The 26116-nt window shown below is 40.8% G+C and overlaps 1 protein-coding gene across 2 annotated transcripts; it reads left to right on the top strand.

The window, feature by feature from the left end:
• The first annotated feature begins 1898 nt into the window (after positions 1-1898).
• MAN1B1 (mannosidase alpha class 1B member 1) lies at positions 1899-25067 on the top strand. 2 transcript variants are annotated; one of them, XM_083807314.1, is made up of 13 exons: positions 1899-2193; positions 4223-4331; positions 4966-5102; positions 5572-5729; positions 8678-8787; positions 10773-10958; positions 13245-13393; positions 14031-14219; positions 15163-15353; positions 16175-16295; positions 17826-18023; positions 18325-18456; positions 19306-25067. In XM_083807314.1, exons 1-13 carry the CDS (start codon positions 2065-2067, stop codon positions 19507-19509), a joined length of 2013 nt encoding a protein of 670 aa, XP_083663440.1. In that variant the 5' UTR covers positions 1899-2064; the 3' UTR covers positions 19510-25067. The 2 variants fall into 2 exon arrangements, with proteins under 2 accessions (XP_083663440.1, XP_083663439.1); XM_083807313.1 differs by having other exon boundaries at positions 1904-2193; positions 5569-5729.
• Positions 25068-26116: the final 1049 nt, after the last annotated feature.

Here is a 26116-nt window from a genome sequence, read left to right as displayed (position 1 = left end):
GTAGGGAAAGATAGTAATTTTTCCACAAATGACAGATTGTCCTCTCTTTTGGGGGTTTAGTGCTAAGCCTAGTGAGGGTCAAAAGCAGATTTTCTTTCCTTACCTATTTCATCCCATATTTCTCTCTTGGCACCCATACAAGGGTTGCTGGAATTTTTAATGCATTTTTAAGCTACATGAATTTGTCGTTTCCTGTGATAAGAAAATGAATACTAAAAAATGAATGCATGCTTCAGGCTTCTGTTAAATTGTTTCTCTGCTTGTTTGTGCAGTGTTCAAATCTCCAAGAATGATTTGCTTAGTTGCTTTATTTATTATTATTATTATTATTTTATCATTAAAAGTCCACCCCATTCTCAGCTTTATCTGGAGGATAAACCAGAGGCAGATTCCAAATTTACAGGCTCATATGATGCATGTTAACTGAATAGTTAGGCACGGATGTTCAGGGCCAGCACTTAAAGTAGTATCCATGGCTGCTTCAATAATTTTTTTCTGTTAGACTGTGAACCTGATATCGAAGTAATCTGGTTCTCAGATGTAGGAGATTGTAATGGATAATATAAAAATGCAGTCATTATGGCTCTAAATTTGTATAATAGATGTATATTTTTATTGTATAATTTGTATATTAGATGGTACTCTTCCCTACTCCTCTACACCGATTGATAATGACCATCCTCTCTAATGAAGATGCTGACAACTATTTGTGCAGGGTGGGACAGATCGCAGTGGGTCTGTGGAGAAGCAGGTAGAGGAATTGTGTGCATCCTGCTGTGTACCAAAATTCAGTGCCAAATCTTCTGCAAGGATTTATTTACAAAACTTACATTTACTTTTCCTTACTCACACTCATTCTCTCACAATTTTGTTCATGCACGTTCGCACCTGTGTGCTCTCAGGCCAGCGTTCTGATGATTATCCATCCAGCACTGGGTGTGATGCAGAGGATGAGGGATGCTTTAGACAGCTCTTCTCTATCCTGTGTGAGTCAACAGAGGTTTGGGGTTTGCTTTGCCTGGTGGGCTGGCTGGAGGAGCAAGGGTGTGTGCAGCTTTGCTGCCTTGCTGATGTCCTCCAGCCAGGATACTGTGTGGTTTGTGCTGCACCCTTACCAGAGCGCAGTTTTCCAGGCTGGGCAGGAGATGTACCTTCCTGAACTTGACTAGTGGGAATGCATTCCTTCAATTATTTTTTTTTCCTGATTACCTCCCACATATACATTTCCACTTATGTTTCTTTCATGCCAATCATGGTATGACTGTGACTTGTCTTTGTGATAATCCCACACTGTGGAGGAAACGTGAGGGCTGTCAGCTTCTCCACATCTCATTCCCTGACCAGGCAGCTGAAGATGGAGTCTGACTACGTGGTGAGTGAGAGTACCCAGAAAGTGAGGGCTAGCAAGGGGAGGGAAGGAAACAAATTCTTGCAGCCCGGAAACTCCACTGCCTCTGCCCAAAAGAACTGGCCGTGTCCAAGAACTGGCCGTGTCAGGATGACCGGGGGCACTGTACAAAACAGGTGACAGCGGGCAGCAGAATATAACCTGCTCCCCTCGGCGTGCTCGCTGCCTTCCGTGTCGCTGCCGCTCCCGCCCCGGTTTCTTCTACTTCGGGACACGCCGGCTCCGCGCGGCCTGGCACCCGCTGCGTGTGTCCCCCTGAGGGGCCGGCGCGGTGCGAGGGGAGCGCTGCGGGGGCCGACCCTCCCCTTGCGCAGAGCCGCGGTCAGCTCCGCCGCCCTCCCGCCGCCCTCCCGCCTCCCGCGCCGGCTCCCGGCGCCCTCCGCGGGGCGCTCAGCGGCGGCCGGGCCCGGGCCCGCCCAGGGGCGCTGACGGGGCCCGGCCGCCCGGGGCCGCCGTTGTTAGGGCACGGCGGCGCTGTCGCTAGGGCCGCCATAGAGCTCCGGAAGTGCTGTGGGCCTAGAGCGGCACCCGGAAGCGGCCGCTCTGTCCCCGCTCGGTGCGAGGAGGCTGCGGGATAATGGCGGGCCGCGCGCGGGGCGGGGGGCGGCCGGGCTGCGGCCCCTGAGGCGGCTGCGGCCCCTGAGGCGGCTGCGGCCATGTACTCGGCTGCCGCCGCCTCGCCGCCCAGGCGGGACTTCATCTCCGTCACCCTCAGCCCGGAGGAGGCGGCGGGGGTCGGAGGCTACAACAACAGCAAGGCCTGGAGGCGGCGCTCCTGCTGGCGGGTGAGGGCGGCCGGGCGGGACGCGGGCTCTGCCCGCGGGGTGCCCCCGCCTGGGAGGGGCTCGGGCCTTGCCCGCGAGGGGAGCGCTGGCAGCGAGGCTGCTGCGGCGGGACCGGGAGCGCTGGGCTGCGCCACGGAGCCGCGGGATGGTTCGCGTTGGGAGGGACCCCCGAGCCCGTCCCGGCCCAACGCCTGCCTGCGGGCAGAGACGCCTCCCCCTAGGCTCTAATCAGGGTTGGAGGAGGGAGATGAGGTTTGCTTTGGGTGCCTTTGTCCCCCTGTTTTGCGGCTTGAACGGGCAGCGCCGTCCTCTGCTGCAGCTTCTCAGTGGAACGGTTCTGCCTTTTGTGGGAAGGCTGAGTGTGAGAAGAGAGGTCCCCGGCAGAGCTGTGTGGAAGCGACCTTATTGTCTGACTGGGACAGGGGGTGGGCAGGCAGATTTAGTAGGGGTGAGCGTCTGCTGCTGGAGAGGTAACCTGGGAAAACGTGAGGCAGTGGGATGAGGTGACTGTGGTTGCAGACAGGGAGTGAAGTATAGCCAAATGTCGAAGACTTTACAGATCGTTGGAGGAGGAATCGTATGAAGAACTTGTTTAGGGACACAGGACTACAGCTCCTCTCTTATTTACAGTTCAGGAAATGCGGGGACCGAGCACAAGATATTTCATCTTTCCTTTTGCCTGTCTTCTTTGCCAGCATGAAAAAGGAAGATGCTGAATGCCCTCATGTATTCTTGTGCCTCATTCCTGTCCACCCCAAGAACACACAGGCAGTGCCTCTTTTCCCATCCTATCCTGAGGAAATAAAGGGCTGCTGGATTTCAAGCATCCTTTTGCAATTGGATGACTGTGTGGTTGACAGTGCAGGTAGAGCAGAAGGTGAAGGAGCAGGACCAGCATGTTGCAGCATGCGTAGGGAAGGATACACAGGGTTACTGTCCTGTCAGCGGTGTGGGAGGGAAACAGGAAACGTGCATCTTGGAGCCTGGCAATGTGAACGCTTTGATATTTTCTTCATTGAAATATTTGCAGCCTCTGGCTCTTACTAAGAGGATGAGAACTCTAGGAAGTACCGTGGGGTGTAGAGAAGTTTGTAGGAAGCTGCAGGGTGTTCCCAAGTGTAGCATCAGCCCTGAAACTCCCTCTCTGTGTGCCAAAGCCAGTAGTTAGAAGCAAATTCCTGCTTTGGTGCATTTTGCTATGACTGTTTTAAAAGCAACAAAATGGTAATTTAACAATTGATGTTTAACTGCTCTCTCTGTAAACGGGGGAAACTTCTCTGTTAGTCTAACATGTCATTTGAAGTCTGACTTAGTAATTTTGTTGTAAGTACTTCGATTTTAAAAACACATTTTTGCCTAAAACCAATCTTGAACATGTGTTTTTGTTTTGCTTATTAAACTGTTGTTTACTTCTTTTTTATATGTTGCTACGGGTTGGTTACTTTTTTTTCTGGTGACAGACCCTATTCTACATGACAGTTCTACGGATGATTTTTCCAGGGGCAGTATGCCTCGCTTTTCTTGTCAGTGACTGGTCCTTAGCTTATTTTAAGCCTTTCTTCTTTGCTGCAGTAGTGTTTTTAGTTTTCCTGTCACTTTTTCTCCCGGTTTCTTATTTTGGCTGTCTGTTTTGTAGTAGCTCCCCAGCAAGAAGGGAAGAGACTTTTGGCTTGTTTCCAAAGTGACATCTGGGCAGGTGCACAGGTCAGCCAGCCAAGGCTGTGATGAAAGTCACCATGCTGCAGATGACGCTCTCTGGGATCCTCAACATATGGCATTCTCCAGGGTTCTTGCAGCAAGTGGCTCTAATATTTCTCTGAGCCTGCTGTGCCATATGCTAGCATGTTATATTTCTTTTTTCTCTGTCATCAGAGAAAATAAGCAATGGATTTTTGCAGTTGGAAACAGAGGGTAAAATTAAACAGTCAGTTTTGCATTACTTGCTCCAAATGAACTGATAGGTTTATTTATTTATTGATGGAGTGGGCTCTTAATGTTGTGCTAAATATTCTTCCTCTCTCTCTCAAAGAAATGGAAGCAGCTGTCTCGACTGCAGCGGAGTATAATTCTCTTCCTGTTTGCCTTCTTGGCAGTCTGCGGAGTCATTTCATTTACCAGCATGGGGGAACCATGGAAAAGTATGTGTTCTGTATGGCTCTAAATTACCTGCATGTGGTGTTATGTTTAAGAGAGTGTTGTAATTTTTATAACTCATCTTAAATTCTATTGACTGTGACTTATTGCATCTCTTAAAGCACAATTGTTAAACGATTTTTTGTGACATGTTTCAATGGGTATGCTTAGTCTGAAGTACTTATCTCTTTGTTATCTTGACTGGAGCAATGTTTTGTTTTAGTTGGTTTAGATATCTACATATAAATGTTACGAAAAAACATAGAGGCTATTAGTAACCCAAACCTAAGCAGTAGGATAAGGTGATACTCTTTTGGTTTTGATTGTCCATAAGATTTGAAATTCTAAGGTTTTCTACAATACAAAGGCACGTTTACCATTGACGTAATCTTGCTGCCTGTGTTGTGAAGCTAAAATAATAGCAATAAAAAAAAGCATGTGCCTTTCATCAGCCTCCTTTGATATTAAAGAGTTTGTTAATACCAAATGACACTTGGTATTCAACAATTAGTGCGGGTTTATCAGTGATGAATGGAAACACTTTTTGGGGGTGCTTCTAGTGTGTGAATGCAGCGGACTTACAAATTTCTAGCTGGACGTGTTAATTCTCTGTGCTGAGCAACAGCTTTGTATGTTTAGGTTTAACAAACAAATCATTGGATGAGCAGAGAACAGAACCAGAAATACCTGGATTAAAGCTGGTGAATCCAGCTGTTCTGCCAGCGCCACAGAAAGCAGACGCCAACGCTGGAGACTACCCCGAACGTTCACCTCAGGTATTATGAGAAGAAATGAGTTTTGTAAATATGCCAAAGAGTTTGTGGAAGCTGCAAATAATGATTAGTTCCAACAAATTTTGTGGAAAAAGGTGTTATAACTTGCAACAAAAACCTGCTGTGGGTGGAATGCTGTCATCTCAGGAAGGGCTTTGGGCATGGTGTGGTATTGCCTGGCTTTAAGTGTTCAGTGTACTTTTTCTTCATCAGTGATGTACCTAAAAAAACCAAAACAAAACCCTACAACTTAAAATTTGGGTAATTTAACCAAAAGTTTTAAATGAACAAATAAAGAAAAAATTAAAAAAAATTAAAAAAACCTACCACCACCAATGAGAAGATGGTGTCTTCAGCATACCTTCCAGTCAAATCAGAACTTGCCTGTTGATATTATATCAAAATTAATAATTTTGATTTATGGTTTAAATTCTACCACCTGTGCAATGAGCATTCTTTATTTCTTCAGAAGCAGCCAAAATTGCCTCACGTTCGGCGTAATCCTTCCAATCTTCAGATCAAACCACCACGGAGGGATGTGAGGCTGAAGACGCGACATGCGACCAGCAAGATTGTAGAAGAGCCGGTCCAGGCTGATAAAGAAGAGAAAACAGAGAAATCTGTTATCAGGTAGAAGTGTTTCCAGCAAGTTATAACTTTTTTTCTTCTCTCTTGCCTCCCCCCTGCCCCTTCTCTAAGGATCCATTGGATGTTGGAGTGAAAATTGCAAGGGCTTTCGTTGTCTGTGTCTGAGGTTGATTTCTGTCTTTACCTGTGTTTGTTCTTAAGTTTGGTCTGACAGCGATAGATATTGGTGGATTGATTGATTTAATTTGGGTGAATGTGCAGCTTTTCTGTTTTTACTATTTGCTTCTAAGAATTGCAGAAGGTTTGGAGCCCTGCTAGGCTCTAATGCATTTCTAATGTATTTAGACAGTTAATGCACTGGAGAATTATCAGTGTCTGTGAATTTCTTCCATTTGTTTTGCAGTAAATGTTAATGTGACGGTATCGGTATAATAATATAGTCACAAGCCTCTTTGTTCTGGGCTAGATAAGGAAAATTGTACCAGTGTCATAGTGTTGATTAGGGATATGATGCCAGTAAACAAAGTTAAGCCCAAGTTGAACTGGCAGAAGCTGTAGACATGTATATAGCATGTAACTGTGTAAAATATGTTTACTCCTTTCTTATAAAAGATTAATCATACAGTTCAAAGAACCCTTATGCAGATACAAAAATGTCTTTACTAGAGGAGCTATGCTGCTGTAAATATATTGATCTAATTTATTAGGTTATTATCCAAGATAGTATTGACTAAAATCTTTCGGTTTGGGAATAATTGAAGAAATGTAACTTTGAAAATGAAAAGACTACCAGAAGTTCAGCAGAGGTGCTTAAGATATGGGAACACCAGACTCCCTCCCCTCCGCCACCCCCGTGTTTGTGTCCTTTTCAGCACTGGCACAGCTCAGCTGATCATAGCATCAGTATTTTGGCTGTTGATACTATCCAAAATCTCTCAGAATGACTTGAACTGTTTTATTCCTATGCTTCCACTGATGCTATCACTTGTAGGATTAAACCAGTAGTAACAGGAAAATGCGAGAGTGATGAAATCACTCAGACTTGATAGAGATCTAAAGAATGAAAGTAAGAAATGAAATGATTGAGTTTATGGAAGTCAGAGGGCACACTGACTGTAAACAATAGAAACTTTAAAGGTCTTGTAAGCTCAGTTCTGTAAGGAGAATCATCATAGAATCGTAGAATGGTTTGTGTTGGAAGGGACCCGAAAGATCACTAGTTCCAAGTCCCCTCCATGGGCAGGGACGCCTCTCACCAGACCAGGTGGGCAGCTGAACTCCACCACAGATGCACTCTCAATCGCCCTTCTCAAAGGAAAAAGGGGAGAAAATACAATGGAAAGGGCTTAAGAGTTAAGGACAGGGAGATCACTCAGCAATTATTGTCACGGATCAAACATACTAAGCGTAGGGAGATTAATGTAATTTATCCCTAGCAGACTAGAACAGTGGGAAACTAAAACCAAACTATAACCACCTTCCCCTCATCCACCCTCTTCTAGGTTCTCCCCCCGAGTGGCGCAGGGGAACGGGGGCTGCAGTCAGTCCCTAATGCCTCATCTCTGCCGGGCCTTCATGATCACTCTCTGCCCCTGCTCCATGTGGGGTCCCTCCCACGGGATGCCATCCTTCCCAAACTGATCCTGCGTGGGCTTCCCACAGGCAGCAGCTCTTCAAGAACTGCTCCAATGTGGGTCCGTACCACAGGGTCCATCCATCAGGAGCCAACTGCTCCAATGCGGGTCACCCGGCAGCAGCTCTCCCCAGATCCACCTGCCATCCATGGCAGGTGGATCAAGGGGCCTCTCCATGGGCCACGGGGAACTTTTGCCCTGGTGCCTGGAGCATCTCCTGCCCTCCTTCTGCAATCACCTTGGTGTCTGCAGGGCTTTCTCTCACTCCTCTCTGCCAGATGCTGTTGCGCAGTGTTGTTTTTTTTTTTTCCTTTCTTTTTTTTTCCTCCCCCTTTCTTAAATCTTCTCTCCCAGAGGCACAACCGGCATCTTGCATTGGCTCAGCTCTGGCCAGCGACAGATCCCTTCTAGAGCTGGCTCTGATCTGACATGGGGCAGCTGCTGGCCTCTCCTCACAGAGGCCACCCCAGCAGCTCCCCTACTACCAAGCCCTTGCCATGTAAACCCGGTAGACCAGGTTTTCCAAAGTCTCATCCAACCTGGCCTTGAATGCTTCCAGGGACAGGGCATTCACAACTTCTCTGGGCCACCTCTTCCAGTGCCTCACCACCCTCCAAGTAAAGAATTTCTTCCTCACATCTAATCTAAATCTCCCCTCTTTTAGTTTAAACCCTTGCCCTATCACTGTCTGCCCATGTAATATCATGAACTCAAGATACACCGCGACCTCAAAGTTAACGTATCTACGTAGTAACAGCATGGTTGAGACCGATCGATTGATGTTGATATGAACCTGGCTTGATGTGAAGCCCATTCTGAAAGACTTTTCCTTCAGGAAATCTGTAACAATAATGAAAACCTCTTTCGATTGATTTATGCTTCTGTGTTGGTTGGGGATGCTTGGGAAATCTCTTGGAATTAAAGCAGTTTTAAATGGCTAGTCCATTGTGTTTATTCATGAGTTCTTACTGATCATCGTTTGTGTGGTACTAATTTAGTGTTAGTGACTTCTGTGACTATTTCAGAACCAGTAGGTAACAAAATGCTTCAGTGCAGCAATCTCAGATATCTTAGTACTTTTTAAAAAATTCATTAAATTCTGTTGTCAAGATACTTAATGAAATTCCAGGAGCCTGTTCTAAGATACATATCTTAATCCAGTAAAATTTCTCTGGCACAAATAACTTTTTCTTTGAACAAAACAATTATCTAGTGGACCACATGGTTATTTTGACCCTTGATACAAAATCATTCCTTTTTATCAAAATATAGTGAAAAATAGGAAATAAGTCTCATTCAGTTGCAGGACTTACTGTGATCAAATTAAGTATTAATTTCAATCCTCTGTATTTGCAGCTGGAGAGGAGCAGTGATAGAACCTGACCAAAGCACTGAGCCTCCCTCTAGTAAAATAAAGGAGCCAGAAAAACCTTCATCTTTGGAAGCTGAAGGCCAGAAGGAACCAGGTAAATAGTACAACAAATTTCTGGTCACTCCCTGCACATTTTTTTCCCTTTAAATGAAGGAAGCAAAATTCTGACAGGAGAAAGGAATAAGAATAAAAAATGTGTAGGAAAGATGATTTACCTAGGACATCCAAACCTTTCAGTTTCCTTATTTCACCATGACAACGTACATGCTTGTTAGTCTTCAAAATTTTGATTGAGTTGCAGCCTCCGCTTTCAGTATTGAATGAAGAATACTCTGATGCATGTGTAGAACTTAACTAATGTGTCCAGTGCCGTGGTAGGAAACAGTTTGCTGTGACTGTCTTCAGTGGCCAGATTCTATGTGAGTAGGTTGCAGAATGTGCGTTACACGTGCTATTCCTGGCAGCTCACTGCTACCTCTGTCCTGTTACAAAACGCACATGTCCTTCTGGAAACTGTATTGAATGCTCTATGTAGCGCCTAAGAGACAACATGTTCTCTTCCGTACGTTATTGGAACCATAACTACCAAGGGCTCGTTTTCTTACATGCAATCTTATGTGTCTGTTCCCTCAGACTCTATATATTTGCAACAGCATTATGTCCTCTGAAAGTCTGAAGCAAGTTATTTTCTAAGCTAGAGAGGCTTCTGATTATGGACTTCTATGTTTCTTTGCCAGAAGATAATCTTGTCACGTTGAGAGCACTGTGAGGATGCCCTCAGTTTCACCCCTTATCTTTTGAATCTCGGCTGCTACTCTCCCACATTGATTTTGTCTCGGCCATACAAGAAAAATCAGAAGAATGTGCTGAAATATTTGCATGACGTATTTTTTCCCTTTGTTTAGAGAGGGCACACATTCCATTCAGATCTTCTCGCCCAGCCTTTGCTTTCCTTAAACTGTTAAAATGGTATTGAAAATAAATTTTAGTGTCAAATTTTCGTAATCTATTCTATGGGAAGAGCCAGACATTCCCGTCTGTCCTCCAGAAAAGGGACGTTTAAAGAGAGAGGGCTTGAAAGTGAGTTTCCTTTTTCAGCAGTGTTTTCTTTTGTTCTGCAAATCCAAGGAAAGTGACTTCCTCCCTGATTTAAGTTGAGCTCTTTTTAAGGCTCAGCAGGAAGCAGTAGAAATTTGTTTTTGTAGTTGTTGGACTCCTTGTGGAGTAAAGAACCTGTTGTTATGCTTCATGGTTTCATGTAAGGAAGTTCCAGTCTGATAAATGTGGCATAATACAATGTGATGTATTTGGCTTGTGCTAGCTTAGTATAAGTGGGGTTAGTTATATACTGCTTGATATTCCCCCTTTAGAATTCTGTTTGTTTATAGCTTTCCAAAATATTAACTAATAGGCTTCAAAATTTTCATGTTGGATATGTACCATGAGTTCATTTTTTTCTGACAAATTGTAAGCAAAACCTTAAGTTGAACCAGGGAAAAGGAGATGGATTTGCCTCAGTCAGAAAATGACAATTTTCTTCCTTTTGTTTTAAATGAAAAGTTCGAGAGAAACAATTTTGTAGAACTGACTTTAAATTTAGCAAAAGGGAACAAATAAGATAGGAAGATAAAGAAAAATGGTATGTGGTAAAAAGCTGAGGTCCGTACCTAGTAAGCATACATATACAGCAGCTGAATTACAGTTGATTTAAAGTCTTAATTCTGGTATTTCCCGACTTTCAGGTCTTTGAGCTTTAGTGATACTCATCTCACAGCTGTGTGTGTGAACATTTTAATGTTGTATTTGGTGAAATGACATTGTCAGGGAGTGATCTCTGTTTCCATGAGTAAATTGCTGACCAGAGACGCTGACTGGTTATTCCACACAGGAAAGGCTGTGCTGAAAAGAATAACCTGAGTTTTTTCTACTTACATAATTTAAGTAGTTTTAGAAGAAAGCTTATTCTGGGTAGGATTCAGCAAAATGGTGTTCGGTATAGGGATGCATGTATATGCAGTATAGGGAGTTTGGTAGCTCCCCTGCAGAAGTCTTGAGCAAGGTGCTGTCTTCCTTTTGCAGTGCCCATAAATGAACGTCAGATGGCTGTGATAGAAGCGTTCCGCCATGCATGGAAAGGATACAAGGATTTCGCTTGGGGCCATGACGAACTGAAGCCTTTGTCCAAGTCTTACAGTGAGTGGTTTGGACTTGGGCTTACCTTAATTGATGCCTTGGATACTATGTGGATTTTAGGCTTAAAAGAAGGTAATTTCTTTTTTCTCCTCCATTTTTTCCCCCTGAAATTGCTTATTTTCTATTCAGGCAGTATATGGTCAGAGTTCTTTAAGGGAACATTTATTAGATGTGGCTGATAAGTTTAGTTTTCCTGTGAGGGTGAGTGTGCACATGCACACATGCACAATGTCTAAAAATAAATACTAAAAAAAAAAGTATGAACAGAGACCATTGCTCTTGGATTAGAATTTAGAGCCACAAAATAATACTACACTATTACATATAACTGGATATATATGCTAGAAACTGAGGAATGGATTAATAAGCCACTTGATTTGGTTTCTGTACTAAAATACTAGTGACATCTTTGTGCCGTTATACAGCCACTGTCACCTTTCTACCCATCAGCCTCATGTAGTTAGCCTGAGATCTCCTGGTTTGTGTTTTAACATACGTAATATGAATATTTCATAGCTGGATTTCAGAAGTTTATGTAAGGAATCAGTGGATAGAGGAGGGGAGTATTCAACACTACCTTTGTGAACTGCTCTACTGTCTGTATGTTTTTCAAATATTCTGGAAGTGACTTTGTTTTTAGAAGACTTTCAAACAGATTCAAACAGATTTTAAATACTAAGTCAAAAATCTGCAGTTCTGTTGAAGAAAACTTGCTTAATCAGTATTTAAGTGTGCAAGAGTGTTTTTGTTGTTGTCTAGGTTTTCTTTTTTTGGTATTAAATTTTTTCTGGAACTTTATGTATTTAACACTGGTAGATAGCTTCCTTTGTAAACTTTTACAAATCATGGCATTCTTAGTGTCAAGATAGGAAGAACAGAGTTGCTAGAAAGGATACAAGGAACAGTGAAATCTTTTGTGGTTCTCTCTTTTCTAAGTCTGAGATTCGTGTAAAATACTAAATCAAACAAAAACTCCATTTCTTGTGTCTGCAGCTCTAGACTTGAGCAGGTTGTCTTGAAGTTTCATCAAGTTGGCAGCGTGCTGCTTTTTCCATAAAAAAAAAAACTGTGAACTGCATAGAGCTTTTAAAATATTAGTAGTTCAGATGTGTTAAAAATAGATTCTTGTTGAAGACTACTTTATATTTTATAGCAATTCTTTGGTGATTGCCTTAGAAAGCTCTTGGGGTTTCTTTTGAATAAAGTGCAGTCTAAATGAAAGTTACATTTGAGGTTGCTGATATTTCTTATAAGCTGATAAATGCTAATGCTTCTGTGAAAAAGAGTACCTTACGTTTTTTTATTTTACTGTTAGATAATGGTAACAACAGACAGCACAGATTTTTCTGTGGTTCTTCTCAAGTAGACTGAGAAGAATGTTTACCCCAAATACAAGACATTCAAGAATTGAATACAAAAAAAAAAAAAAGAAAAAGCTGCACAAGCTTTCTTGGCTGCTCTAGTTGAAATCCTTTGTTCATTTCAGGTGATCTCAGGTTTTATTAAACAGGGTACATGTCATTTGCACCTTTTTTGCATCCTTCTGCTTAATCTTCATATGGAATACCTTTCATTTCCGGGGAAATGATTATTCTTCTGTGACTGTTTAAATGCAGGAGTTTCTGAAGAGTGTGAGATAGTTTAAGATAGCTTAGCCTTCAGTGTTAGAGGTGTAGGCTAACTCACGTGGACCATGGAGATAAACCCTGTGCAAAAGCAGTCATCAGGTGATACTGCTGAAATGCTGTCAGATCCCAAATGTCTCTTTATTTTTTAATTGCTTTTTGAATTAGTAGTGTCAAAACAACCACTTTTGTTTCTGGAGAAAAAAATTGCGGACAGTTTTCAATAGCATGTGTCTTTGTATGTGGATTTTGTGAGTTAAGTGCTGAACTAGGAGGCAGGCTCCCCAGGATATTGCTAGACTAGAGGCATTAATGGCTTTGATTGAAAATGTTATCGGTTATCTTGATAGATCTCAGCTTTGGTTTAAAAAGATTTAATTAAAAATTTCAAACAGCTCTTGTTGGAAGTGTAACTAATTGTCTGACAAATCAATGGATGGACTTGAAAGATCTCAATTTCTAGACTATATTAATAAAGAATTGTTCCAGTTCTTTATTTTGCTGAGTATTTCTCTTTGTATACGTCTGTGGTGCATGCTGAATAACCTCTAAGCTGATGGTAATCAAACTTCACCTATTGTGTTCTCTTTGCTACAGTTTTCAACCAAAAATTATGATCTTGGTAGACAGATACATAAGTAATTGTCATGGATATATGGAATGCTGATTTCTCTAGTACAGTTTTTGGAACATGCCAGAAACCCGTAAGTGAACTACATTTTTTACCTTTCAGAGTTTGAAGAAGCAAGAATATGGGTAGCGAACGACTTAGTCTTTGATAAAAATGTGGATGTGAACCTCTTTGAGAGCACAATTCGTATTCTTGGTGGCTTGCTGAGCACCTACCATCTCTCTGGAGATAGCCTCTTCCTGGAAAAAGCTGTGAGTAATTATAGAGTCTTAGTAATGAAACCGGACTGTATACGTCGTATTGGACAAAGTTGAGGGAGGATTCATCACAAAGTTGAATGTTGCCATTTTGCAACCATTTCATATTTAAAATGGTGGGAGAGGGATTTACTATTAGTCTTTTGAGCCTGCAGTTCTGTTTGCACCCTGGATCACCTCAGAGCCCTAATATGTTTTATCAGGTATACTTATAGATGTGCCTGTTCCTCTGTTAACGAAGAGCTGACCATAATAAGAAAGTTTATGGAAAAAAAAGGGGTAAATGACTGGAAAAGAGTAATAGTTATATTTTTTTTGTTGCCTTTTCTGTATAGGCATCTTAACAGCATCAACCACCTCCTTAAATTAGCATCTCAGTCATTTACTTCAGGATTAAATCACATTGTATAGGGACTGCAGACTCAAATGAGGCATACAGTACTAGGAACAAGGTAGAAACTCTGTAGTTGTTGTTAGGAATAAATCCATGACCATTTTTAATTCTTTGCTTTCTTTCGGAATCTAAAACTAAGGAACTGTTCTCTCTCTGGTAGCTGAAAAAAATATAAAGGGTTGGGTGTCTGTATATATTTTTGCATATGTGTGTCCTGTGCTCTTGGGTTTTCTTTAGAAAGACATAGGGAATAGGCTTATGCCAGCATTCAAGACCCCCTCCAAGATACCCTATTCTGATGTCAACATTGGCCGGGGCACTGCACATCCACCTCGCTGGACATCTGACAGCACTGTGGCAGAGGTGACCAGTATTCAGCTGGAGTTCAGGGAGCTCTCTCGTCTTACTGGAGATGAGAAATTCCAGGTATGGAAGAACCTGTTGATGTTGCTCCTTTTTTCTACCTATTTACAACACTGCCACTGACTCTGACTCTGTAGTCTCTCAGTGATGTTAAATGAGTTCTGAAACTCTAGATGAAGGAAGAATAAGAAAAATAAATCATTCAAATTATTTTCTTAAATATCAGAAGGTAGTAGTGGAGATGAATAATTATTTTTCTCCCTGAGGAACAGCTTTCATTTTTATAAAGCAAAACAAAACAAACAAAAAAAACCACACAGTTTTTAGTACTGATGTTTTCGTTTAACACCACATTATTAGGTTTGAAAAAAAACACTAAGCTAAACAAGGTCTGTGAAGCTGTGCCTTGCTTAATATTCAGAATTCTGTGTGTGGTTTCTTGATGCCATTATGTAAATGCAAAGAACAAAACCCTGTTGTTGCCCTTCAAGGAATTAGAATTATTAAATTAGATTCTGAGTCACAGTATAAAAAAAAAAGTTGAAACAAATAATTCCAGATAAAATAATAATTTCCACTCTTCTTTTTATTTGGTAACGTAATTCTGTTGTTTTAAAGAATTTTTAGCTGTAGCGGGTTCATGTAGTTGTTCTTTTAGCTGGACTTCTACTGTGCAAGTATGACTAAGTCAGATTGTAGTCTCATGCCCCAGTACTGTTTTTTGCAGTACTGGTTTTTGAATGGGCTTACAGCACTCGGGAATATAGCTGAATATAGCTTTGTATTTGGGAAGGAGATAGTTACAATTATTGCAAGGTAATCATATTTACCCATAACATGAGGTTATGAAAGTCATAAAGTTTGAAATCCTGTATTTAATACATTGCATGAATGGAACTTGATATTCCCGATACTAGTTTGAAGAAGAATAAAGATTTGTTTTCAGCCTGAAGCTACTAGCTACAGTCTTGTACGTGTAATTTCTTTTTTTTTCTCTTTCTTCTAGAAAGCTGTAGATGAGGTGACGAAGCATGTTCACACGCTCTCAGGGAAAAGTGATGGACTGGTGCCTATGTTCATAAACACCAATAGCGGGCAGTTCACTCACTTGGGTGTCTATACTCTGGGAGCCAGAGCTGACAGCTACTATGAGTATTTGCTCAAGCAATGGATTCAGGGTGGGAAAAAAGAAAATGAGTAAGTTCTTTCCACTTCTCATATTGGTGTGAAAATGGTGCAAGCTGTAAAAATTTCTGCTGTAGATGACTGCATAAAGAAAAATAATCTGTATGTGCAACAGTCAGCTGAAAATATCTCTGTTTTTAAAAGCGAGCCAAGAGGACCTGTGGTAAGTTGATGTAAAAACAGCATGAGAATTAGGCTTAATCTAAAAACTTCTCCTCCTCAGAAAATTTTTCTTTGTTAGCACATCAGATGCGAGGAGCACTAGAGACTGGAGAACAGATAAAAGTCTTTGTGCTAAATATGGAGCATAAATAGGCTAACTTCTGAAATAATGGTGATACTTCATTTCAGCAGCGGTACAAGCTTTCTCTGGTACAAGCTTTTCCTTGTTTTGAGTACTTTTATGTAAGAAAAGCAATTAAATATTGTGAAAAAGTTTCATAAAGAGGGTAGTGAAATATTAGAAAAGATTGTGCAAGCTCTTTGTTTCTCCATCTTCAGAGATACTCAGAAATTAATTGGAAAGTCCCCAAGCAACCTGATATAATTGAATCTAATTTAGAGGAGGGGGTTGAGCTAGAGATGTCCTTACTAGCCTGGATTAACTGTGGTATGAATTACTGTACTCTTAAGGATTCCTGAAATGAAATCTGGTGGTTGTCTGGAAACAGAGTTGGTGATATCTTTACCTTAATACTTTAAACTTAGGGGTTACTTGAAAAGCAAACCTGTATGGTTACATGGTAGCAGTAACTAATAAATGTCCAGTATCAAGTGTGGTTAAACGTATTATGTGTGTATGTGAGCCAACTTGGAATGGTTTTAATTCACAGACTGTTGGAAGACTATATGAGAGCCATAGAAGGTGTGAAAAAGCATCTTCTTCAGAGATCACAACCCAAGAAGCTTACCTTTGTAGGAGAGCTTGCTCATGGCCATTTCAGTGCCAAGATGGTAAGAATACACCTGCATTTAAGATGACAATTAAAGAAAACAACAGCAAAACAACTACCACCAAAAAATATCCACATACGTACAGGCAAATGCAAGCCTGCTGTGTTCTCTTTCCCCTCTGCCCACCCCCACAAAATGAACAAACCAACAAAAAAAAAAAAAAGCCTTGGTAGCTGTTGTGTGTCTCATGAGTTGCCTGCAGCTTGTCAGAGAAAATCTGACCTGTAGTGATTGCCGTCTGAGCCGAGACGTGTTCTCTGGACATGTGAGACACTTCTGGAAGATGACAGAAATGTCCCTGTAGTTCTTTCACTGCTGCTGTTGCATGTTGGGAAAGCAATACAGAATACTCTGCGCACAAGTCATCCTCAGGTGCCTTTCCTCTGTGATATACAAGAGCCAAATATGTTTTGTTTGTAGTGCCTAGTATCTGTGACGTTCAATGTGCTATAAGCAAGAGGGGAAGTCTAGGAGAGGTAGTGGTAGGAATGGGAGTCAGCTGTTTCCTGTACTCTAGAAGAATGGTACTCTTACATCTCTGATGCTCTATAGAAGTGAGGGGTAAAAGCTTTTTATTACTCCAAATAAAGTTGCAAGAAAGGGGCAAGCTTTCAGGCAGAAATATATATATGAAATCTTGTGTTTTCCAGTTGTAACAGTGGTTTTGTCTCTGTGAATGCTGTCTGTCTTACGGCAATGTTAAGGTGATTATTTCAGAGTAATGAAAATCTGCTTCAGCTGTCCTATCTCCCTTCCCCTAAGCTTTGTTTTCTGTTGCTGACTCATCTTTCTCTTTGGTCCTACCTCAGGTTTTATGTTAAAATACTGGCACATGTTACATGTTTATTTTAAATGCTATTCTGTAAAAATACAATTTAAAACATCATTACTTAAATAATTATTAAAGTATTATATAAATATTTTAAATAATGGTATTTTTAGGCAATATGATTTTCCTTTAACTTGCTGTTTTGATGGACATTATAGTTTATTAGCGGTTATTTTTGTGAAGATACTAAGCCTTCAAAATCCACTAGGATCTCTTTTAAATGCTGTCTCAAAGTATTTTTCTTTTTCTAATGAACCTTATAGCAGTGCTTGTGTTCTATTATAAGTTTAATTTTAAGCTCAGGTGATCAGTTTGTCCCTTATTTAGTTGTCTCTATGGAGAAACCTTCAGATGATCAACCTCCCCCCCCCAGTTGGTATTAAATGTACAGTTCTGGTAAAACGGAACACCCCCTTCCCCCTAATTTGCCCAGACCTGCCACCCTTCTTTCAGATACCTGACCTAAAAACACGTGGTCTGATACCTTTTTCAAATTTGTGATGTGACTGTAATAATGCTTCCTGCTTTGTGTTGCATTACACTACATAGTTAAAATTTACCTTCAAGTAATTTGTACCTGAAATGTCAAGAAAACAAAACACAAACAATTTGAACACAAATGTGTCTGTGTGTGTAGTATTAATCCTGCTTCAGTTGATTTTTGTAACTTTTTTCCTGGTAACAGTTGTCTTGTCTTACAGGATCACTTGGTTTGTTTTTTGCCTGGTACTTTGGCATTGGGAGCTCACAATGGATTGAGTGCTGATCATATGAAACTGGCCGAAGCCCTGATAGAAACATGTTACCAGATGTATGAGCAAGTAGAGACAGGCCTGAGTCCAGAGATTGTGCACTTCAATCTTCATGCACAAAAGGGCCACAAAGATGTGGAAATCAAGGTGAACAGTTAACTGGCCTCAACAGTACTTTGATGTCTCTTCTGTATCTCTAGTATGCTGTTAAAGCTCCCGTCTGGACATTGGTGATGTACTCTGTTCTTGTGAAGCAGCATGTTCTGTGGCTGCATTGCTTTACAGGTGTACCCTAGCCCTTGGTTTTAGTTAACCCTGCAATGTATTTATTATAGAAGCTGAATTATACATAGTAACCCCTTTAGGGTAGGTGGAAATGGGAATTGCTGTTTTTCTCTCTGCATGTGTATTAATCTGAATTATTTGCCTTTTTATTTTTCTCTTGCAGCCTGCAGACAGGCATAACTTACTGCGACCAGAAACTGTGGAAAGCCTTTTTTATATGTACAGGTTCACCGGAGATAAGAAATACCAAGACTGGGGCTGGGAAATCTTGCAGAACTTCAATAAATACACACGGGTAAGGTCAGCTGATAACAACCTGGTTCTTTCAGGACTATATTCACTCTCCCTCTGTCAAGAACTTCAGAAACTTTGTTTCTCAAAAGCCATCAAATAACTGAGGATACTTAGAAGAACACAATAAAATGCCGGTTCGTGTGGTGTCTTACAGTCTGAGATGCACCAAATACTTAGTATATTCAGTAAGATTACTTATATTACATTGATTAAAAGTAAAATGAAGAAGGTCTATGCAGACTACCAAAGTACTTGTATGCTGTCTTGGAAGCTATTAGGATCTATACTGTGATCTTTAGAATTCAGAAGCTGAGAAGTACCTGGCTGGATTGAAACAATACTTTGATTAAAGTGGCCAGACAAAAATTGCCGTGGAAGTGCATTAATGCTTTAATAAAGGGCTTTTTTTATTTATTCTGATGACAGTGCTCATGGAGATACTGCTTTGATATGCTGTAAAAATGTGGTCTAGATGCCAATGGTCATTAAATATCAATGGTCTGTTCTTAACAGGATAGGTATGGTACTCTGACCAACTGTAATGCAGACATTACACTATTTAATTCCTGTACATTTGTTCAGAAACTTCATTGGTATGTTCTTCGTGATACTTCTTTAAATTAAGCATAAATGGACATTTTGCTTCATTTTATTCTAGCAGTTTGTTTGGTGGTTTGTTTTGAATTGCACAGAGATTTTTTTCATAACTGTATTTTTATGTGCAAATGAAAAGCAAGTACTAATAGATCTTCTTAGCACTTTTCAGGAGGAGCTGCATGTTGAGATTAAAATATTTTAGGTTATAGGAAACATACAAAGTTTCTGCTTATTTTTTTCTCTTTTTGCACAGGTTCCTACAGGTGGTTATACTTCCATTAACAACGTTCAGAATCCCAGTAATCCAGAGCCACGAGATAAGATGGAGAGCTTCTTCCTTGGGGAAACGCTCAAGTACATGTTCCTGCTGTTTTCGGATGACATAGACTTAATCAACCTTGACAAATTTGTATTTAACACAGAAGCTCATCCACTCCCAATCTGGGTGCCGGCATAGATAGGGTGTCAGTAGACATTCCAGTGGTGTTGTTTTTATCTTCAAGTCACTTTAATTTTCAGGGTTTGAGGAGAGATGCTATATTGCACCTTTTTTAGGCTTAAACAAAACCTTTGAGAAAGCATCTCTGGTTTGGAGAAGTCACGTCAGTCTTATATCTAATCCCTGTGCTTTGGTTCTGTGATGGACAATCTGTGCAATATTAAGCTGCTTTTCCTGGTACTGATGATTATGAGGTTTAGAGAATAATCATAGTGTGGACCATGACATTCACGGGGCTCTGGTGAACCAGAACTCACTTATGTCAGTCTTAATAAATGTTAATTAAATATCAGGAATGCAGCAAGATGTCTTAAAGCACAGGGATGTCTCTGAAGAGAAGGAATAAGCCTTCAGGTTTATTCTGGACATACTGAAACACTTGGTTATGGCGCCATTCTTTCATAAGAGCATATGGTGTTTCAGATGTTAAGTGGAATAAACGATGAACCGTAATTTCCGAGGTAGAAGTTAAAGCTGTCAGTATTGTTACTGATACTCTTGATCTCATTCCAACCTACCAGGCTATGCTGCATCACGTTAGAAGGAAGTGGCAGCAGAGCAACTGTTGTACAGTGTCTTAGTTTTATAGAGCACTTTGAACAATCTGTTCAAGCTGTGGCTGAAATGAATGATGGAACAGAATTTGCTGCTGATTTGGCTCAAAGTGGTATATAATTTTGTAGACGTTTTGCAGTTTTTTTAACTTATCTGCAGGAATGCAGGAGACAATGTGAAACAAGTGAAACCACACATGCATTATATATATTAATTGTATCAGTTAGACCTCAGGTATTCTGACTGAAAGCTGCTTTGTGAGGTTGGGCACTGGGAAAGCTTGTGAGCACATTAGATATAATTCCAAGTCAACCTCCTTCCATCCCTTCCTGTCCACATCTTGCATTGTAAGGTGTTTGTTGGCTCAACATGCTTACAACTATACAGCAAAATTCAGGTTATTCATCATTGTTTAGACTGTAGAGAAGTTGTCATTTTTTTTGTTGTTGTTAGGGGTTCCTTGGTAGATGTGTTTTCATCAGAAGTATTAAAAGCAGACAGTCTAGATGTATTATGAGAATTCCTGGTTGCAATAGAATTACTGAAGATTTCTCAGTTCTTTGAAAAGAAAGCAGACTCAGGTTTGCTTTGTATAGAATCTTATGGGAGCCTTGGGATCTTTTGTTTTTATATGTGCAAATAGGTTTTAAACCATGAACTCGGAAATCAGCTTTCTGTAGTTTTCTGCCTTTGGCTTTGTATCTACTTGGACAGTTCCGTATTCACAGATCACAGAAATTTGTATGTAGTTTTAAAGAGGTTGTTCTCACCAAAATGTCTTTTCCCCTTTTTAATTAGTTAATGGGAGCAGTGGGAAGTATGCAGGTGTATGGTAGTGGAAGAGAGGTACAGTATCCTATAAATCTAGGGTTGCAAAACAGAACTAATCTGAATCTGATTGTAATGGTTAATTTTCCAGTGGCTTAGGCGTATGTGTATTTTACAGCATTTGTAACCATTGACTTTTAAAGTAAGGTATATCTTTGTTTTATGCTGATTAAGTCTGTTTGCTCGAGTCTGAACTTACTATATGGACCACCACTGAAGTCCTTTAAAGAACATTTATCATTCCATTTACTAATGATGACTTATGGAGATGAAGGAATTTTATAAATTGCACCGTTTTCTGTCATCAAAAAGAGCCTGTGATTTTTCTAGACAGGACAATTTTGTGCAGAATTACAATGTTGCTCCAGTTCAAATGCCAGCAGTAACCTTGGAAGTAAGTCTCTCATGTGTACAATGTAATCCAGTAGCCTTAGCCTGCACAACCTATTTGATACTAAGATTTTCTTTGATGTAACAGAGAAGAAGGAAACTGCTGTTGAAATGGAGGAGGAAACACCTTCAGTTTTTTAGTTTGTGAAGCAGGTTTGTGTTACTTTGGAGCTCAGCTTTGGCTAAAAAATGATTAAAATGAGATAAAAGGAAAAAAAGATGAATTCAGTGTGAGTACACAACCTCTTGTTCTAACTTGTGTTGCTTGGGCCTCGTGCCTTCAATTGCAGCTAGTATTGATCCCATAATTGCTGATTTTGCCATGCATCATAAAAATTCCAGACTTTGGTGTTTCACCTATAGGACAAGCCCTGCTGAGGGAATGAAGAGAAGTCTGAAGATGTGAAATATATCTAGGTGTTCACCAAAAATCTGTTGTTGAAGTCTTACGCTGATCTTAATGTAGTTGACTCTACGAATGAGACTGTGGGAGTCTGTGTTAAAATTTCCTTTTGTGTCATGTTTAACATGAGACTAATACTAATCCATTGCAGAATGAGCAAAAGGAAGGAGAGAAGAATAAACACACACTTTCCCAAACACGTTTTCTGTTTTCTAGCTGAGCTTGTTGGTCCAACTGATTTCTTCTCTACCTAATTCTTCCTCGGAAACTGAATTGTCTTTGCAAAGTGTGACTTTACTGTACTCATCCTTCAAGTCTGAAGTTAAGATTGCTCAGCTCTGTTTAGTATAGAAAGCAAATGCTTGTTTGACTCCTTTATCACATGTGAAATGGCACAAACCTGAATAATATGACAAAAGCTCATCTGCTTCTTCCTGTTCTTTTGCAAAAGTCATTTTAATTGCTTATTTATTTTTACTTCCTTAATATAATACGTTGTGTCAGATCAGACTGTGAACTTTGTCCATCTCACTTCTACTATATATTTTCCCTTCCTGCCCTCCCAAAGCCAACAGAAATTGTGCACTTTTTTTTTGTTTTTTCCAGGGGCATGTGGGGGTGTACTCTTGTGGTTCTTTGAACCACAGCCTTAAGTCTGGGGTCTGCAATTCATTTTGGTGTTTCAGCATCCTAGTGTGCTTCTGACGCTTAAGTCAAATGTTGTGGAAACATCATCTCTTCAAGCCAGTGATTTTGTCCTTTTGCACAAAGAGCTGCCTTGGTTTCTCTCCAAGAGCTTGAGTGCCTTGTCTAATTTAACTAAAGCAAAAAAAAACAGTTGTACCCAGCTATACTGTTTATTTATGCTTTCACTGAGAAACAAATGGGTATGGTCACACCCATAGAGTACTGCACAAATGTAGGGGTTGGAAACCTCCCACTCTGGGATTTAATCTGTTTGCTCAAAGAAAATTCAATACATGGATGGGGAGCACATTTAGCATCTAATCTTTGTTCAACCTTTTTGAGAACTGAATTCTTGCTACCAGAGTGGGAAACTGAGGGTTTTGCAAGGTCCATGGTATAAGCTTACAGGGGCCCTTCCATGTTGAACATTTAAGATTTTCAGCATTAAATGTCAAGCTCAAATACAGCTGTATTTACTCCTCCAAATACTAGACAAAGAATCAGCTCGCTTTCCTATTCTGTACCTGTGTGATAGTGCAGTGATAAGGAATGCAGATAGGACAGTTTTTTTGCAACTAACATGTAAACAGTTTTGTGAGTTCTTTGCATTTCTCCTGCTCTAAGACTTTTTTTCCCCAACTTCAGATTGGAAGAGAATTTTTTGTGTGCGCGTGTGTTTGTTTCTGTTAGGTTGTTTGTTTGTCTGCAAGTATTGTTGGAACTTAATGTCAAAGTCTGGAGGCCTCTGCTTCCACTAAAAACGAAACCTTTGGATATTCATATTTTGTGCCTGCCAGCTTCCCAGAAAACCTGCTCATTTGCATGATCAGTTTCCAAACTCTGACTTAAAGGCTTGTGGCCAGACACACTGGTCTTACTGCTTTGTGCAATGTTCCCAACTTGGTCATACCTTCCTTATGCTGTTATGTGGTGATAAAATAAGCCTTTTCTCAATGACATCACTGATACAGGTCTTAAACCAGCATTTATTGACAGTGTTTCAGGTCATGTACTGTCTGCTTGCACTCCATTTTCCTTTTGTGTTCCCAGAAATTCAGCCACAAGCACCCATCCCACAATGTGTAGGAGTGGTGATTGCTGCTGTTGGGTTTTCCCTGTCAGTTCACAGAGCACCGCATAGCCAGGCTTTTCCGCTTAGATCCCATCCTTCCTTGCCCAAGGCTTCAAAATGTTATATGTGTTTGTGGTACTACCTTCAGTCTTCAACCACAGTTTGAAGCATATTTTTGTAATTATTTTTAGTACTGCTCATCTATAATCTGCATGGAAGTCCATGTATATCTAGTTTATCCCTTTGCTGTAGTACTTTAGATTTTAGTATTCATCCATCCATATAAATCAAACACTTGATGCGTGTCCCTCACACTATGTGGATTCCTCTGGGGCAGGTACTGTCTGCAAGAGGAAAATAAGGGATCAGCCATAGTTCATTGTAAGAGGATTAAAGAATTTGAATCCCTCTGGAAGCTCATAAGATGCCTTGGGCAGCTGATCGCTCAAAGGCACCAAAAAAGCTGGTGTCCAAAGGCGGCAAATTGCAGATTACTTTCCAAAAGGCGTACACTGAACTTGTTTGCTTTGATGTACTGCTGGTTTGGTTTAGGGTGCCTGCTTGCTGGGAGCTAAAGATGCTGTTAGGTAATAGAAGCAAGATGCAATCCCCTCTCTTTGCACAGACATCCACCACCGTATGCCTTTTTTATGTGGTGCTACTAATGAATAATTGCAAGGGTACAGCAAATCTCAGTTCAGAAAAGTTGGGGGACTGGGGGTGTCTCTGTGCATGGAAGATGAATACCAGGTTGTAGCTCACTAAGGCAGATTTGTATGACCCATAGTTTCAGAAAAAGAAATCTGAAGCATGACTAGTAATGAGCAAAAGGGATGCTGACAGCTCTTAGCAGAAGGATGCAGGTTTTCCTACAGCACAAATGGGAAGGGAAAAAAAAAGATTACTGAGCATATAGTTCCATTAGTAGTCTTAAAGCCTCTTTATTTGGGGCCTGGAATTTGACTAATTGTGTCTTCCTAATGGTGTTCTTCATTTGTAAATATCTGAACAATTTGATAAATGGACTTCCATCTGTTCCTGTTCTTCTTCCTTGCATTACTCAGTAGGGGGCATGGGGCAGAAGCTTTGGCTTTCTGAGCTTAAGAACAGGAAAGAGGTAAGTTAGTCATATGCAAACAAAACCAAATCCTTTTATCAGCACCTGAATATTGTGAAATAACATCAGTGATTGATATTGTAGCTCTGGGAACCAATGTACTGTGATGGTAGGGAGGACCTGGCAGTGCCAATACTTAAAGTCTTGTGTTTGAGCAATGTAATGTAAGTTGAAGCAATGCCATGACTTTGTGTAAGTAATGCAAGCCTTTGGTGTCCTGTGAGACTTCTCTACTAACTCATCAACTGAGGCATCCAACCGATAACTAAGATGTAATATTTTTGCAATTATGCTGATATTTATTGGTATATAGTAATTCTAGTAGGTGAGAATCTACTTGTTAATGTGCAAAGATGAGTTTACCTTGAAAGATCAAAACTATCCTTTTTTATCTTCTTTGCTTAAACTACCAAGCCATGAAATTGTCATATACTTTAATAAACTTGTAATTTATTTTAAAAAGACCTGAAGATGTCTCAAGTGTAAGTGCATTTCCTGGTCACTAGTACTCAGCTCTTGAGTAACAGCAGTACAAAACAAACAAATAAACAAAAAAACACCCACAGCACTGCATGAGGCTGACCAAGTCTATTTGTGTAGCTGAACACTAGTGGAATCTCTTATGAACCTGTGCATGTATGATACAAAGATGTCATGAGGCTGTGTAGGGACAAAATTAGAAGGGCCAAAGCCTAATTTGAGGTCAAACTGGCTATTGCTGTTAAAGAGGAAAAAAAAAAGTTTTTATAAATACATGAACAAGAAAAGGAGGACTAAGGAGAATCTCAATCGTTTCTTGGTTGTGGGGGGAAACATAGTGACAATAAATAGGGAAAAGATTGAAGTGCTTAATGCCTTCTTTGCCTTGGTCTGTAGCAGCAAGACCACGTGTTCTCTGGGCACTCAGCCCCCTGAGCTGATAGATAAGAGCTTTCTTCTGCTCCTAGGCCCTTATAATCCATGAGGAAATGGTTAGCGACCTGCTACACCACTTAAATGTGCACAAGTTTATGGGGCCAGATGGGGTCCACCTGAGGGTAACTGAGAGTACTCGTCAAACCCCTTTCCACCATGTGTCAGCAGTCCTGGCTATGGGGAGAGCCCAGTCAACTGTCAGCTAGCATATGTGACACCCATCTACAAGATAGTTTCCCAGATCCTCCTTCTGGCCTATAGGCCTGTCAGTCTGACCTAGGGAACCTCATGCAGCAGATTGAGTGTCATCACACAGCATTTACAGGAGAACCAGGTGATCGGGCCCAGTCAGCATGGTTTTTTTCCTCTTGGAGAAGCTTGCTGGACAGATGTACGCTTCATTGGGTTAAAAATTGGCTGTGTGGCTGGGCCCAAAGAGTTGGGGTGAATGGAGTTAAATCCAGTTGGAGTCCGGTCACAAGTGGTGTCTCCCATGGCTCCATATTGAAGCCAGTTCTCTTCAATATCTTTATCAATGGTCTGGACGAGGGGTTCGAGTTCACTCTCAGGAAGTTTGCAGTTGACACCAAATTGGACC

Source organism: Anser anser, assembly GCF_964211835.1.
Source record: "Anser anser genome assembly, chromosome: 21".
Lineage (NCBI taxonomy): Eukaryota > Metazoa > Chordata > Aves > Anseriformes > Anatidae > Anser > Anser anser.
Note: the sequence above shows the minus strand (reverse complement) of the source record. Positions and strands in the feature narration are given on the sequence as shown.